The 16,711-nt window shown below is 38.5% G+C and overlaps 1 protein-coding gene across 7 annotated transcripts in view; it reads right to left on the bottom strand.

The window, feature by feature from the left end:
* The window catches only part of FREM1 (FRAS1 related extracellular matrix 1), a 168,609-nt gene that overhangs the window by 73,914 nt on the left and 77,984 nt on the right, over positions 1-16,711 (bottom strand). For 6 of the 7 annotated variants that reach the window (XR_011977447.1, XM_072656175.1, XM_072656194.1 and 3 more), the window contains exons 14-18: positions 14,495-14,703; positions 13,407-13,500; positions 10,169-10,421; positions 5,265-5,456; positions 4,000-4,185 (exon numbers count right to left, since the gene is read on the bottom strand). Coding sequence is in view for 6 of the 7 variants with exons in the window: in XM_072656175.1 (XP_072512276.1) it covers positions 4,000-4,185; positions 5,265-5,456; positions 10,169-10,421; positions 13,407-13,500; positions 14,495-14,703 (934 nt within the window). In the remaining variant the exon portion in view is untranslated. Of the gene's footprint in view, positions 1-3,999; positions 4,186-5,264; positions 5,457-10,168; positions 10,445-13,406; positions 13,501-14,494; positions 14,704-16,711 lie in introns of those variants that run through there. The other variant, XM_072656200.1, reaches the window with a different exon arrangement.

Genomic DNA, 16,711 nt, shown 5'->3' with positions numbered 1-16,711 from the left:
ACTGAGGCAAACAGAGTTAAGTGACTTGCCCAGGGTCACACAAGTAATAAGTATCTGAAGCTAGATCTGAACTCAGGAAGAAGAGTCTTCCTGACTCCAGGACCAGTAGTGTATCCATGCACCATCTAGCTGCCCACGCTGACTTTAACTTCTCTCATATTGCAATCATTGCCCCTGACCATTGTAACAACACATCAGTTCTTGAGAGGAAGTGGGATTTTCCTTGTTGACCATTGCTGCTTCCAGAAAACTCTCCCTTTGCCACCATCACTCAACAATCTCACCTCCTTTGAAATTTGCTCTATCCCTATTTATCTCCTAATCCAAATACAAGTCCTGAGGCCATTTGACCTTCTTTCTCAAGGAATTTCATACCTGAACCACAGATTTTCTTTCCATCCCAGTTCTGTCCTTATATAAGACCCTTCATCATGTATTCTAATACTTTCTCAATCTTCTCAAATCTATTGAGTTACAATTCCAACTCCACCTCAGCCATACATAGGGATGGATCTCATCATCATCCATAAGTGTCCTACTTCCACAACCATAACCTCTTATCATTCTATCCCTCCAAGTGCCTTACCCCTTTGAAACCTTTTCTGTCATCACCATACCTTGCAACCCCTCTGCTCCTCAGTGCTTTCTCAGGTCATCACCCTTGCTCTGACATCACATTCCTACCTTCCCAATCCTGACCATTTAAGTTAACCAGTTCAACACCGCATTCCCATCTACTCTGAAATCCCTTGTTTCCTTGTCCTATTGACTCACACATCTTATCAAACCCACACCCTGATTTACTTCCATCATCCATATCTACTCCTCTTACTCATTTGCTGCTTAATAGAGCTGCAGTAAATTATGCAACTAAGCCAACCAAGACCACTAAAAATTTGCAGTGACATTCTTTTTGTTTCTCCCTAGTCTATTTTTATCCCACTTCCCACATACTTTGTTCAAGCTTTTTCTCCTTTCAAGAGTCTCTCACAACTCCCCCTCACTCAACTGAACACTATTTCATATTTTACCAAGAAAATAGAGACCATTCTCCAAGAATATATTTTTATTACCTTCTTTATATCTGAAAACCCCTTTATATTGTCTCAAATCTGCTCGCCAAGGTTGGTGCCTCTACATATATACTTGATCCCATCTCTTCCAATAGATTTCCTCAAATTAAATCCATTTTTCAATCTCTCTCATATCTATATAACCTTATTATCTGTCTTCTATGTATCCATTCCTGGTCTCTCTCCTGAGCTCCAGTGATGCCTCTCTAACTGCCAACTACAACTCCCACACATTTCACACTGGATATTTTGTAAGGATTTCTACCTCAACCCATCTACGCCACAATTCATTGCCTTTCCCCACAAAACCTACCCCTCTTTCAAACTTTACCTTTTCTGTCAAAGGCACCACAGTCCTTCTAATCATGAAGGCTCATTGTCCTTGGTTCCTCATTCTTCACTCCACATATTCAATTAGTTGCTAAATCTTATTATTTCTACTTTTACATTCTCTCTCACATATCTCCCTTTCTCATTACCCTAGTTCAGGCCCTAATTACCTTTCATTTGTTACTATCATTGTTGTTCATTTATGTCTTACTCTTTAGGACCCCATAGGCCATGGCACACCAATACCGTCATGGGATTTTTTTGGCAAGATTACTGAAGTGGTTTGCCATTTTCTTCTCCTGAGGCAAACAGAGGTTAAGCAACTTGCCCAGGATGGCACAACTAATAAGTGTCTGCAGTCACATTTGAACTCAGGCCTTCCTGACTCCAGGCCCAGCACTATCCACTGAGCCATCTAGTTACCTCTAAACCTCTCACATGGACAACTACAATAATTGATCCCCTTGCCTCAAATCTCTGCAAACTCCAATTCATGCTCCACACAGCTTCCAAACTTGTTTTCCTAAAGTAGATTTCACCATATCACCCCCCTACTCAATAAACTTCAAAGGTTCTCTATTTTCTTTAGGACAAGGATTTTTACATTTTATTTTTGTTTTTGTTTTTGTTTTTTTGTGCTGTGACCTCCTTTGCTAGTCTAGGGAAACTCCTTGACCCTTTGGCAGAACAACGTTTTCAAGCAATTGTAGAAATACTATATTTAATGAGTTAGCAGTTAGTGAAAATAAAAATGTCATTTTCCCCATTCAAGTTCAAAGACCCCCAAAATTTAACCCAGGTTAAAAACCACTGAAATAATCCCATTGTGCTTTATCCTTGTCAGACTTTGTCCTTGTCATTTCTAGGCACCCTTATATGAGAAGAACGTTGATAAGCTGAAGAGATTCCAGAGGACGGCAACCAGATGGCAAAAGCCTTTGTGTTCATGATATATAAGGACAAGAAGAAAATGGGTATGGAGGAGATAAGGGGGAGAGGAGAAATGAGAGCTGTCTTCATTGAATATTTCAATGACTTTTGTTCACACCAAACTCCACCTCCCATCTTTGCACCTGCTCTTCCTCCTGATCTTTGCCTCTTAGACTTCCTTTCTTCCTTTAAAATTCTTCTACAATGAGCCTTTCCTGATTCCCCCAGGTATTAGTACTGTCCCCTAATTACATCGCATTTATTTTGTATAAACTTCTGTACATATCTGGTGTCTCCCTCAATGAAATGTATTCTCTTTGAGGGCAAGAATGATTTCATTTGTCTATTGTATACCTGGCACCTCGTATAATATATGGCACATCACAAGCAATTAATAAATGCTTGATGGTTGATTGCTTGTTACTTACACACTGTTTTTTTGAGTGGTAGAAAGCAAAACCCACTAAGGTGTTCATTAGACACCTAATGAACTTTTGTAAATGTCAGCATAATTAATTTCAGACACAATAGTTCTCACCTCTCTAGTAAACGTGTCTCAGAAGTTAGCTCAGAGATTCTCTTATTCCAAAAGTGTTTTTCCTCTTGAAGGTTAGTTTTGGTTTTGTTTTTTGTAACCCAAGAGCATATTTAACTCTAAGTTTTCATCCTTAAACAAACGCTAGGACCACCAAGTTTGTGAAAACTCATTATCAGAAGACTGGCCATTGGGTGACTTTTTTTTTTATTCAGAGCAATTTGTAACTGTTTACTAAGGAAGTAAGATGATTTAGGAAGAGAGGGGCTACTATCTATACCATGAATGGAGTACCCATGCCAATCAACTGACAAATCCTTGAAAGTTTGAGTAGATGCCAAAAACTACAATACTCTTTGGTCCTATGAATGCTAAAAGAAAAGAAGCTCTCATCATAATCTATCCTCATTTCTCTCATGAATGAAATATCATTGGCCTCAAAAGAGACTCACATCCACATGAAAATAAGGAGAAACTCAACTATAAAGAAGATTCTAATAGCCTCGACCATACTACTTTGATGCTTGCAGAATCTGTAATTTTGTCCATTTTAGTCATTCTTTCTCTTACACCATCTACAACTCCCCTATCACTAGTAGATGGTCTTTAAAAGTTGTTGTGGCCCAAAACTATCAACACTCTCTGGCCAGTCTGGTGAATAAATGCCCCCAAATTAGATAAATTGGTCCTTAGATAACAGCCTTTGTATCTTGATAGGATCTAGGTGAGCTCATGCCCAACTTGCAAAGCCTTTATAGACTCAGAATTATCTCCATGTCACAATATAGCATCAAGGAGAAATTTAAGGAGGAATCAATTCACTATAAGAGCTTCTTACGTGTGTTTTAGTGCTCTTAACTTTTCCCACATCCTTTCTCATATATTGATTAAAAAATAATCATATTGATCAAAATATTAGTCATAATTAATAAATATATAGTCATAAATATTAATAAACTAATAGTAATAATATAATACTTTAACTTTTGCAAAATGATCAATATTCATGATTTCATTTCCATGTCAGCCTAGACTTCATTCTACCAACTACATGATCTCTATGATCTCTTTTAGCACTACTCTTCTATAAGGGTATTAGCCTGGAAAAGTAATCAGAGGTGCATGACTTACCTATGCTTATGCCAATATTACTTTTTTCGAAACCTGGTGAAGGTAGTATATTTTCAATATAACCAAACTGGGGAGGAGAAACCAAAGCAAACTCTAAGTCATCCATGGCTGTGTCAGGGTCAGCAGTGATTAAATGGTTAACAGTAATGGCAGCTGAAGAGCCTTCATCCACAACAAACTGGGTACCTGCATACAAATAAATTCTCTTATCAGAGAAGATGAAGACAAAAGGGAGCCACTGGAATTTTAAATCACTGTAGACTCTACGAGCAAATTTCCTGCAATGGGAAGATGATCCCATGGGTTGGCAAACCTTCCCTTGAAAGGAAGGTCTTGGGGACGTGGGAGATGAGGGAGGTGTTAGAATTGAATTTCACTTAAAAATGGCATTTTCTTAAGTAAGAAAGTCAGATAATAACCAAAAGTCAGCAGCAATGCTACATGCTCCCTTCTAGATTCCCATTCTTTCTAAAGTCCTCTCCCTGATTTCCCTTGTGTCACCGCATAAGTGACAAATGAAAAAAAAATTGCCCAACAGCCTTAGTGATAAGCCACTAAACATAGTTTATGAACTCCTCAAGATCAGTGGTTACCTCCGTTTGTCAGAGCACTAATTGCCTGAGAGCTGTTATGAATTGCTCATAACGGACATTTTTTCATGCCTTAGTGTTTAATTATTCTGCAGGGACAATAATTTCTTTCCAGAACATTGCTTGGATGATAAGCTGCAAATTACAATAACACTCATACATATGCTTAGATTTTTTTCTGAGAGACAGAACGTATACAAAATGCCTATGAAGAGATGACTTTCTCAAAAGCAAATAAGGTTAAATATAGATAAATAGTCTCTCTGGTCTACTTACTTTCCTCTGATAGAGGTTATTATGGGTAAAATAAACTACTCTCTAGTCAGAAGGCAACTGAAATTTTCCCATTTGAAATTAAGGCAGAAAATTTGGAGACATTCACCTCCCTTCTCCCATATAAATGTGTATATGTGTGTGTGTGTGTGTGTGTGTGTGTGTGTGTGTGTGTACGCGCCCATAAAGTTGTTAGAGCAAATTATTTGTCTTGTGAACATTTAACAAAACTGATTTTTATAAACTTTGTGCTTAAATCAATTAAAATTAGAATAGGTCCTATCTTCATGGCTTTCTAATTTGATCATAAAACACGTCTTACTACGTGCAGGAATACTCAGTATGTTAACCTTTTGACAACAGCTTAACACAAAATGACTTTAACAGGAACATAGTTTTCACCTGTTGTAATAGTTGGTGGTTGATTGTCCACAGGGTGCACAGTCACATTGAGATCAAACACTGGAAAAGAATGGTGAAGCGGAAGTGGGGAAGAAATGGGTTCTTGGTAGCAGCAGTCACGAGGGCCAGCTTCTCCATCCAAAACCACCAAAGTAACAGTGTCAAAACAAGGGGTCATGCCAATCTCTCCACCTGGAAAAGATAACTAGGTGTAAGATTTTGATTATTTTATAAGAAAGGAATAACATGACTCGGTGAAGCCCAGGCCACACTCCCTGTCTAAATGTGGGAAAGTGAAAAAACTGCCAGTATAGACATTTTGAAACTGCTTCCATGGTAATGATATTATCATTATGTAAACAAAGTACATATCCAGCTGCTGTTTTTGAGTATTTCTTCCTGAAATCTCTGACCGTGATAGCATCAGAACTGGAGCTGACCAGGATTAGGAGTTCAGTAAGGAAAAGGGAAGCTACAGAGGCTGCTTATGCTGTGACAGGAACACTTTTCTCTTTAATTATCAATTGTCATTGATAAGCAAAATGGAAAACGACCAAGACCTTTCACCACTATAAATGCCTATTTGCACCAAACCTTAAATTAACTATTCTCAATTACTCATATGGAAGGAGGAACTGGATACAGATAATCCTAAAGCTATATTCTGGTTGTTTCAACCACTTTCTCATTAATTTAATTTTAACCAGGGTTGCTAACAAATAGGAAAGTCACTGGGGAGAAAATTAAAGGCACTGCCTTTATTTTCGTTTTCTACCCTGAAATGACCCTATTAATAAGGAGCAAAATGGTCCCAAAAATGTTAGAGGAGGCAGGAAGATATGAATATAGGAGCCAGGTTCGAACAATGAACAAAGCGCGTCTGAATAATGGAGCCCTGTCTTGCCTTAAGGGATTTTAAAGTGCTTTATAGCTATGTTTTCATTCATACTCATACCACTTCGAAAAGATAAAGAAGACAACAGTGAAACTGAGATCACTGACTAGGACGTGGCCCAAAAGATCTGGGAAGTTATGTTCAGCCTAGGTCAAATAAGACAGAACCTTGGAATCATGTCTGGCATTGGTTTCTCTATTTGGCAAAGCATGTAGAAACACTAGAAAATGGCAACCAGAATAACTAAATTGTTGGAAAATAGCCCCTTTAGGAAAAATTGAGTTGGTATGGGTAGGATTAAGATGTGTCTTCAAGTTTAAAAAATTATTAATAGCAAGATGCTGCCTAGTAGTCCATACCCACAAATGCATTCAACTTGAATTAAAGGAATTCGGTTACACAAAAAGAATATCTTGATTTTAAAAGTGATTGAACCCTGAAAATATCAAAGAATCTTCTACCTTTCCCCAAGACCATAGATCTCTCCAGGGGTTTATATAGTTTCCTCTCGAGAGGCAGAGTGCTAAATCATATGACCCTTGAAAGTTTCAGGTCCTGGATCTTTTATCCTTCATTCTGTAGTCAATAAGATCATAGATATAGAGCTGAAAGAGACCATAGAGGAATTCTTTCATGTTATAGATGAGGAAACTTCAGCCCGGAGAGCATAAATAATTTGTCCAAAGCTACACTATAAGTAGCAGGACAGAAATCAGACCCATATCTTCTGATTTCATATCCAGGCTCATGTATTTTCAGAGTCCAAACAAAGAGGCATGTCTAGAATTCAGGGATAAGGTTAGATAATGTCACCCTTGCAACCCAAAGGCAAAAAATCCCCATAAAATGAATGAGTTAAGTAAGCTATCTGCTGAAGGAAATTAGCCTAAGAAACAGCCTGTCATGCTGCAGATAAAACTGAAATGCTTCCTGGATCTCTGCAGGAGGCCCAAAGTACCTCCCTGGAAAGGAAGACAGCTATTTAAAATGTAACTGATATAAGATAAAGGGTAATTTTGGAAATTGTAGCTTGTCTGTCATCAGGAAATGTGATGAGAGATCCTTTTAGTGAGTGATAAAGAACTTTGAGAAAGGAGAATTACAATGGTAAGAATGTAAAATTAGTCGACATGATAATCTCCATGGTCTCTTCTGGCTCTAACATTCTGGGACTGTATGATGTTATTTATCCAGTCCTGTCCAAGGGTGAGGAGCTATCTGATAGACAGAAGTAATTTGTTACTAGACAGTGTATACTATGTAGTAGAGTGGAGATAATTCTCTAGTCTCTACCAGGTTAGAGGAGACATTCTCTCTTGGTCTCTCTAATACCATCTCTTCAATCCTGCAGTGATTTCCCACCTGCCTCAGGCTCTTGGATTTTAGTATCCCAAGGAACCTGGGATCTAATGCAGTGGAAAGAGCACAGGCTTGAGGACAGAGGACCTGGATCCAAAGTCTACCTTCTGACACTCATTGTCTACCATCTTGGGCAACTCATTTAACTTTCCTCAGCTCCAGTTTTCTCAATTATAAGATGAACAGGTTGGACTAAATAGTCTCTGAGGTCTCTTCCAACTTTAGAACAGGGACTCTTTGATACTTAATATCCCTCAAATCCATATAACTCCTGCTCTTATTCCATGCTCACGAAAGAAATTTTACTTACTAATTCAGTTTGGCAGCTACTTTGAAACTGGGAAGGCCTTCTGAACTGAGAATTGAAAACCAGTATTCTTTTTCACACTGTACCTTGGTCCCCTTCCCACCACCTTTGTAAACAAATAAGTTGGTCTTATGATCTGTTGTAAGTTTGGTTGGTATATGTTTGCCTGAGCTTGTATCTTCAGTATAGCTGAATTAGGAGAAGGAAGTCAGACTGGCCTTGGGTCATGCCAACCTGGGCAACGGGGTAGATATCTCCTATAGCTTTAGCTCTTGACTCCAGATCTGGTATTGACTTTTCAACCTAAATTTTAACTCCTGTAACCAGGTTGCCAATTGTCTCAATCTCTTTCATTTCAGCATGGCAGAGGAAGCCTTGGAATTAGACAGTCATGGATTCTTGACCTCACCCATTTGGACCCCACTGCCCTTCCTCAGAAGAGACTTCTATTTCCCTAGCCAGTGATTTTCCTAATGATGAGTATGCCTAAGGGTAAGGACAGAATATGATGACCTTGAAGAACCTGATTACTCTGGGTGGACTGATAAAACCAGTTGCTCATTCTGCAAATCTAAGGACTAGATCCTGGATCCAAAGTGACCCTTCTACTCTTATAATGTCCAGCCTAAAAAGTCACCCAATTTTATCCTTTCTTTCCCTGTAAATGCAAAACACTGTAAAAATGCCATGTAACAAACCTGAATTTTAAATAGGAAAATGCACTTTGGATTCCATCTTTTATTTGTTTGATAATACCAAACACCCAAAGTAAGTGTGGCCAAATTAGATTGGAGACAACACCATTTAATCTAATTTATTGTAGACTCTATGTATGGCAACCCCCACACAATAAAGAACTAGAAATATTAGGCTTTGCTCTTCAGACACCATTAAGGTGACCTTGGGCAGATTGGACATCCCATATGTAATCCTGCAAAAGAATTATCCTTTCTTGGGTCTGTATCTCAAAGGATTACAAGAACCTATGATTATAGAGACACTACTTGGCATTGTGAATACAGTATTATGGACTAAATCCAGTTGGGCGAGTCAAGCCTCAGAGATACCACTCCTTTTACCTGTGGCAGCCACATTTCGAGGAAGCTACACTCTACTACTCCCCCTCTAGGACCTAAGCAGGAAGACTTTCTCGCTCCATGCAGTTAGTTTCATCTCTGGCTCTTGTACTTTCACTATTGTGATCAGTTCCTACGTCCCCTTTCAGTGTTCTATTCAGTCTCTCCTCGTGATGTTCTAATTTATCTTCTTTGCACATCATTTTTCAGGATACAGGCTCTGGGGAAGAGGCAAATGACTCCATGTGTTTCTCTTCCTCAAGATGGAGAACACAAGTGTCCCTCTCTCTCCCTTCTTCCCAGAATTATCCATGAACCATTGCTGGTCACATACACACATATAAATATTCAGGAATTTTCCCAAAACTTTTCTGTTGTTATATATCCTCAGATTGTTGGGTCTCCAATGATAAGTTGTATAAACTTCTGAGGGGGGATTTGAACCCAGACTCACTGACTCTAAAGACAATATTCTTTCCAAGGTAACACAATGTTGGCATTTAAAGAGGACTACTTCAAAGTAATCTTCTGTGGGGAAGGAAGTGCCGCACAGGAATTCAGCTGAAAAAGATCTGAGGACGTTAGTGAGGACTCCAAGCTCAAGATGAGTCATCAGTGGGACATGGGAGCCAAAAGTGCTAATGCTGCATGAGGTTGCCTTTAGAAGTACATGATGCCCACTGTTAATAAGGGAAGAGTTCCTCCATTCTCTTCTCAAGTTCAACCAGATCTGTAAGTATTTTGTTCATTTCTAAGCAACACATTTTAAGAACTTTTATATATTTTTCCCCATGAAGAGGTTCTTTTATAGATCTCTGTTAAATAATTATATGCTAATCCATTGAACTACACTTAAGGATTAACTAAAATAGCATTTCTTCAGACCTCGATCCACCCACCCCCCATATCCCAAAACACAATAGAAAGATCCTAGAGGAAATTAACAGGGTGTCCTGGAGAGCCGTTTTGGCAGACCAGAGAACTGAACTCTCTCATCTCATTTCTTGACTTCCCCTATAATCTACTTTTTGAGTCTTTAAGACCAACTTCTATTTTGAAACAACCAGTTGGAACAAGTTGTGTGTTTATAATGCCTGAAGATAAACTACAGATTTTTCATTTACAGAAGAAGGAGGGATATGAAAGTCACTGGAGTCCTCAGGGAAACAACAGGGGGACACAAGTGGAGGATCCCTAATCTTCAACCTTTGTTTGACTGCCTCCTGCTCCACTTCTCATACCCATCTTTTTCATTAAGGTCATTTACCTGTGTGTTTATATGTTACAGTTCCAGCATCAATGTCTCCCTGGGTGAACTGGTCCACAGCAATCCCAGATTTCTTCACGACACCATGATGAGGCTGTCGAGTGATCATGAACATCAGCTTGGTGTCATCGCTGTCCATGTCAGTGGCATACACATGTTCTGAAGTGATGACTACTTCCTCTCCCTCAAGACAATGAATTATGGGAATGAGATCAGCCTTCAGGACAGGGGGTTCGTCATTTACAGGCAAAACCTAAGTAAAAAAGGAATGGTTGGCTTCCAGAAAAAAGAAAAAAAGAAAAAGAAAAAAATGACAAATTGCCTAATTGGTAATTCATAGCTCACAGAGGGAGAAACAAGGGTTTTCAATCTTCTAGACACATGAAACAATAGGCATGGAAATTGGCCAAGCAGCCTGCATCTTTTAACAACCCTCACATGCACCATTTTGCAAAAATGACCCATTGGAGGGACATTTTAGATGGGGGTGGGTGAGTACAGTTATCATTTTGGGCCCAGCCAAAACGCTCTCACACTGTACTTCAATTGTTTCAGAACTGGCAGAATATAAAGCAGTCTTCTCCTTCATTGTTAAAATTACACATATTCTAAGGGAAATAGAATCCGTGTGTTCTGACTCATTTACATTTAACTCATGAAAGTTATTTTTAGGATAAGTTGCATGGTGACTGTGATGCCTTCTCCTCCAGGACCATTGTCCTACCACCCAGGAAGATGCTCTGGACCCACAAGTGGCATTTAAATTCCAGACATTTTGAGTTGAGCTTGAAATACAGTTTGCGTGAAATCAGTCAGAATTCAGATTGGAGAAACAATAGAAGTAACTGGCATGGTGGAAAGAGTACTGGACCTGGGGCCAGAGGATCTCAGGTAAAAACCCACTTCTGCTACATACTACCTGGGTGACCTCGGGCAACACATTTAACCTGAGTGTCATCGTCTTTGCTTAAGGATCTCTAAGGTCCCTTTCAGGTCTAACATCCAGAGAACCTTCTCAGCCATCTGATAGGAGAAAAAGGTTGAGAAAATTTACAGCAGGTCTAATTTCATAGAGGACTTGACTGGCTTGATGATTTCCTAGTTGGTCTATAGACCTGTGATTTTCTTGGTATGAGGAACTTCTGGTGTGAAAACTCCCTCCATCTATGCAGACTAGCCTGGAGCACTGAGAAGCAGTAACCTGCCCACAATCACACAGGCCATTTATCCACATAACATCAATTATCATGTAGAAATCTGAGGAGGAAAAAAGATTCCCCCAACATTCCTTAAATAGGGATAATTGGAATTTTCCTAATGAACTCATACACAATGGGCTATAACTGGAGTCATGAGGCTGACCTGTGACTGTATTTCTACTCCAGCATTCTAGGGTGGGAGTCAGAAAATAGCTAGTTTTGGCTCTGGTGACTAGAACTCCACACAGTTCAAGTTATCATTTCTGCTGAAGATGGTATTGCCTGAAAGTTAGTTCCATCTGGGATTACCTCCAATTTGTCATGTATGTAATATGTATGCGTATGTATGCATACACACATAAGTATATGCATGTACATACATACATAGTACATATATATGTATATATATATATATATATATATATGATTTCCCCATTACATTGTGAGATCCTTGGGAGTAGGGATTGCCTTTCCTTGTATCCCCAGAGCTTAGCATCATACCTAGCATATAGTAAGCCCTTAATAAGTGCTTGTTGACTTGACTTGGGGTAGCCTCATCATCTCCAGTATCGTGGTCTTCAATAGATAAGGCTGGCTAATAATTCTACGAAAAGTAAGCATACTTGTGCTGTCATTTTCATTTAGAGCATTAACTTTGGAATCAGAGAACCTGAGTAGAAATCTCATCCTTGATGATTATTACCTGTCTGACCACGGGGAAATTCCTAGATGTCTGGCCTTAGTTTCCTCCTCTGTAAGTAAAATGAGGTGACTTGGACTAGATGGCCTCTAGAGGCTATTCAGACTCTAAGCTTATAATTCTATGAAAAGCCTTGTGGTACAATAACAACCCATAGCGAGTGCTTTCTCTGTGTGTATCTATGTGTGTATATATACACATATGTGCATGTATTTACATATAGATTTGCATATGTAATATACAAATCTGGTTTGCATGGAAAAGGCATCTTACTCTAAATGCTCTGAGTGAATTCATTCCATTTTCCTTATTGTTCTCTGTCCTGGCTAAGGAAATTTTTCACCAATAAATCAACGTTGACCATCTTATGGTATTCTTTAAAAGAAATGAAAAAGAGCTTAGGTTTTCAAAAGGATAATAAAATCCAGAGACCAGAGAATTAGGAACATTCCTTCTTTTTTGGAAAATCAGAAATACTTTTTAAAAAATATGTCTTCACCTCTGAATAGCTTTCAAAAAGCATAAGCTTTTGTTTAAAAAGTAACAATGAGGAGATTATTTCCCAAACTACCCTCCCTGTATATTGTCAGCAATAAGATGGATGTGGGTGGGAGACCCAGAAGTTGTTTTTTTTCCTCTGAAATTTGCCTTTCAAAGAGAATTCTCTTCCCTCTTTTCCCCTTCTTTCCTCCCTCCCCCAGTTAAGAAAGATTGTTGGTGAAGACAATGCTCATTTCTGTTGCTGAAATGCTGTGCAGGGGTCAGTTATGGAGACAGAGGCCCAAATTCAGCCCCAGATTCTCTAAATACAACTAGAACCAAAAGAAGAAAGTTAAGACTTGACTCATTTATAATGGCTACTTACAGAAAAGTCATGGAGCCCACTCACCCTGGCAGAGATGCTGACCCAACCCTTCCTACAACATCAAAGCCAAGTTAATAAGCATTTATTAAATATCTGCTTTATAACAGGCATTGTGAAAAGCTCTGAAATCTGTGAAAAAAAAAAAAACATTCCTTCTACCTTTGACCTAAGAGCTTCAGAGTTAGTAATGACCCGTTTACATAGCTACTTAATTTTTATGAAACATTCTCCTCACAAATAACTACCATACGGTAAAAACAACAATGGATCCAGAGGTATCCACGAGGGAGGATCAATTCCTGTCTCCAATGCTTACTACCTGTGTGACCGTAAACAAGTTGCTCACCTACATTGGGACATTCCTCACTTGTGAAAAAAGGGAGTTGGATTCGATGTTTCTGGCATCCCCTTCTGCCCTTTACCTATGGTCCTAGGGACTTTCAACACTATACAGGTAGGGAACATTACACTAACCTTGACCTGAAGGACAAATTCGGCAGAATTTGTTCCGTCTGTTGCCTCAAAGAGTATGTTGTCATGAAGAACCTCTGATCCATCATGGTGATACCTGAGGGAATTGTATTTGTCAGTGATTAGTAATGACTCAAGGAACTATGCAATGGAGAAGCTTAATCTCCTTTGCTTGTTTTGTGTGTTTTTATGGAGCATCTTCCAGGCTCTACAGTGGTAATTTTCAAATAGTTCATAGACTCAGTTTCAGTCATGACGAATATAAACGCAATCTAATATAGTCCTTATTCATTTATATGAGACAAGCTTCCTGATGATACAGTGTTAGAGCTGGTTTAGTGTTTACGTTCATTAATTTTCTTTCACCAGTATCTAGCACAGTGCCTAGCACATAAAAGGTGCTTAATAAATGTTTATTGATTTCTTATTGATTCTTCCCCCAACACTTCCCAAAAAATCCACATATATCCTTCCCACTAGACTTAATCAGACAGTAAGAGTCAAAACTTTTGAGGCATAAAGCTTACACTCAGGTTGAAATAAATAAAAATTCCCGAAGACCTAATGGAAAAGCCACCTTTCAGTGTGATAAATGGTTCCCTCTACTCTGACAAGTTGACACATACATTACTTGGCTATTCATTTGATCTTTATCTAGTTTAGGGATTCACAACTTTTTTGTATGTTATGGATGACTTGGAGAATATGGTGAGACTCATGGACCTCTTCACAGAATAATGTTTTTAAATGAATAAAATAAAATCCATAAGATTACGAAGGAAACCATTTCAATTAAAAAAAGTTTTTATGAAAATGTTTTTATATGAAAGCTATGTTTATATTTATTCTACTGTATTCATTATATTTTATTTTTATTTAAATAATTATTTGATTATTTATTTTTAGAATTTTAATTTATCATATTTATATATGAATGTTATATTTATATGTTACTTAAAATTTTTATTTAATTATTATATTATATTTATATGAAAGCTTTTCACTGATCCCTTGGAGGTCCACAGATCTCCTAATAAATATCTCCCATCCTTTCTCAAGAATATATTGAGAAGACATTAAACTTTTCTAACCTAACTTTTAATGCATAGAGGTCTCCCCATGAAAACTCCTTTCCATGGCTTAGAGGAAAACCATCCAGTTCCACCATTCCATGCAGTGGCAGTCTCTTGAGGGACAGTCTGAGTTTGTCCTGCTTCGTGTCCACGTCTGAAATCAGAATGTGCTCTGTAGTGATGATACGCAAACCCCCCTCGTCTACTTGCAGTGAGTTGGTAAGTACCTGGAAAGAAGGAAGCATTCAAAGTTCTTTGTGACAAAAATATCCCAGAAGACCAAACTCCAATAGAAAATAAATCCCATCAAATCATAATAAATCCAAGTTTTCCTTTTTCCTAAGGATCTTTCCTTGTCCTTTTCTCTTCTGTTTCTACATTCTCTTATCCTTGGAGAATTCAGTCAGCTCTATGCTTCCAAATATCACTTTTATTCTGAAAATTCCTAAATCTCTATCTCCAGGTCTAACTCTCACTTCTCTTCTGAGGTCCACACTTGTATCTCCACCTTTGGAACCTTTGGAATATCTACACCTGAATGTCCCACAAACACCTCAAATTTAGTGCGTCCAAAAACAAGTTTACTGCCTTACTCCCCAAACTTGATTTCTCTTCTGACTATACTATTTCTGTCAGCTAGATGGTACAGTGGATAAAGCACCAGTGCAGGAGTCAGGAGGACTTGAGTTCAAATCTCCCCTCAGACACTTGACACTCACTAGCTGTGTGACCTTGGGCAAGTCACTTAACCCCAGTTGCCTCATCCTGGGCCATCTCCAGTCATCCTGATGATTATCTGGTCACTGGATTCAGATGGCTCTGCAGGAGAAGTGAGGCTGATGACCTGCACAGCCCTTCCTCACTCAAAACAAAGTCAAGTGCAAGTCGTGTCATTGTTTCTCTGATGGCATGGTCTTCTTCGGCAACAAAGGACAACCACATACATATTATTTCTGTCAGTGATCATCAGGTCATTCACCTACTCTCCCTTGTTCCAGATCTTAGCATTATTTTTGAGTCTTTCCTCTCCCTCACTTCTTATTGTCATTCAGTTACTATGTTCTATTGATTCCACTCTGTGCAACAACACCTGTATCAATTTTTTCCTCTTTAATCTCAATGGCCCCACCCTGGAGATCCACATAAACAAATGGAGATTTCATGGAGGATGTGGCATTTGAGTTTGATTTTAAAGAAAGCCTAGGAATACAATAGGTGAAAATGGAGGAGAGCATTCCAGTGGAAAAAAAAAGGTGAATATAGGTTTAGAGTTAAGGTATACTCAGAGGTAAAAGAGGAGTTTGCTATTACTGGAGCATAGAATACTGGAGCATAATATGAATCTGAAAAATTAGGATTGTGCCAAACAATAAAAGCCTTGAAAACTAAGCAAAAGAATTTGAAATGAACTCAATAGGTGAGAGAGAATTATTTTTTTTCAGCATATGAGTGATATAACCATTTCTGTGTCTAAGATGTTATTTTGATAATGGTTTTAAAAAGTATGTGTTGGAGGCAACAGAGAGTGGAGGTAGGAAGTGCTGTTAAGTTTTTAAAAATACTTTAGTTGGGTGCAAATGAGGCCCAATTTTAAAAAAAAATCAGTAGCTTGAGATCATTGAAAGAGCTATACAGTGTCCCAAACACTACAGAGATTTTCTCTTATTCAATTCTGACCCAAGTTTATTGTCCCCTCTTAGTACCTCCTTGAGATATATACTGTTGAACCAGCTCAATGAGCTAACTGTTCAATTATATTGTTGTTCAGCCATTTTTTCAACTATGTCTGACTCTTTCTGACACAGGTGGGGTTTTCTTGGCAAAAATACTAAAGTAGTCTGCCATTTCCTTCTCTAGCTCATTTTACAGGTGAGGAAACTGAGGCAAACAGGGTTAAGTGACTTGCCCAAGGTCACACAGATAATAAGTGTCTGAGGCCAGATTTGAACTCAGGTCTTCCTCACTCCATCCTCTGGGCCACTTAGTTGCCTGACTACATCACATTTTAAACAATAGAAATATATCATCCACTTTTTTTTGCCTGTGTGTATTATTAGGCTGAATTCTTTTGAGTGGTGGCAGCTCTCATTTAGGAGACCCTCTGTTCTCAGGCTTGATGAAACCAACACAATATTATCTGCCACAAGTAGCATCAGCAATACCTTACCATCAGTAGGGAATTCCTTCCCATTTAATCTCTCTGATAGACATTATTCATAAGCCAGTTAGCTGGCA

The sequence above is a fragment of the Notamacropus eugenii genome, chromosome 1 (assembly GCF_028372415.1).
Source record: "Notamacropus eugenii isolate mMacEug1 chromosome 1, mMacEug1.pri_v2, whole genome shotgun sequence".
NCBI classification, from domain to species: domain Eukaryota; kingdom Metazoa; phylum Chordata; class Mammalia; order Diprotodontia; family Macropodidae; genus Notamacropus; species Notamacropus eugenii.
This window is presented reverse-complemented; position numbering and strand designations above follow the sequence as displayed.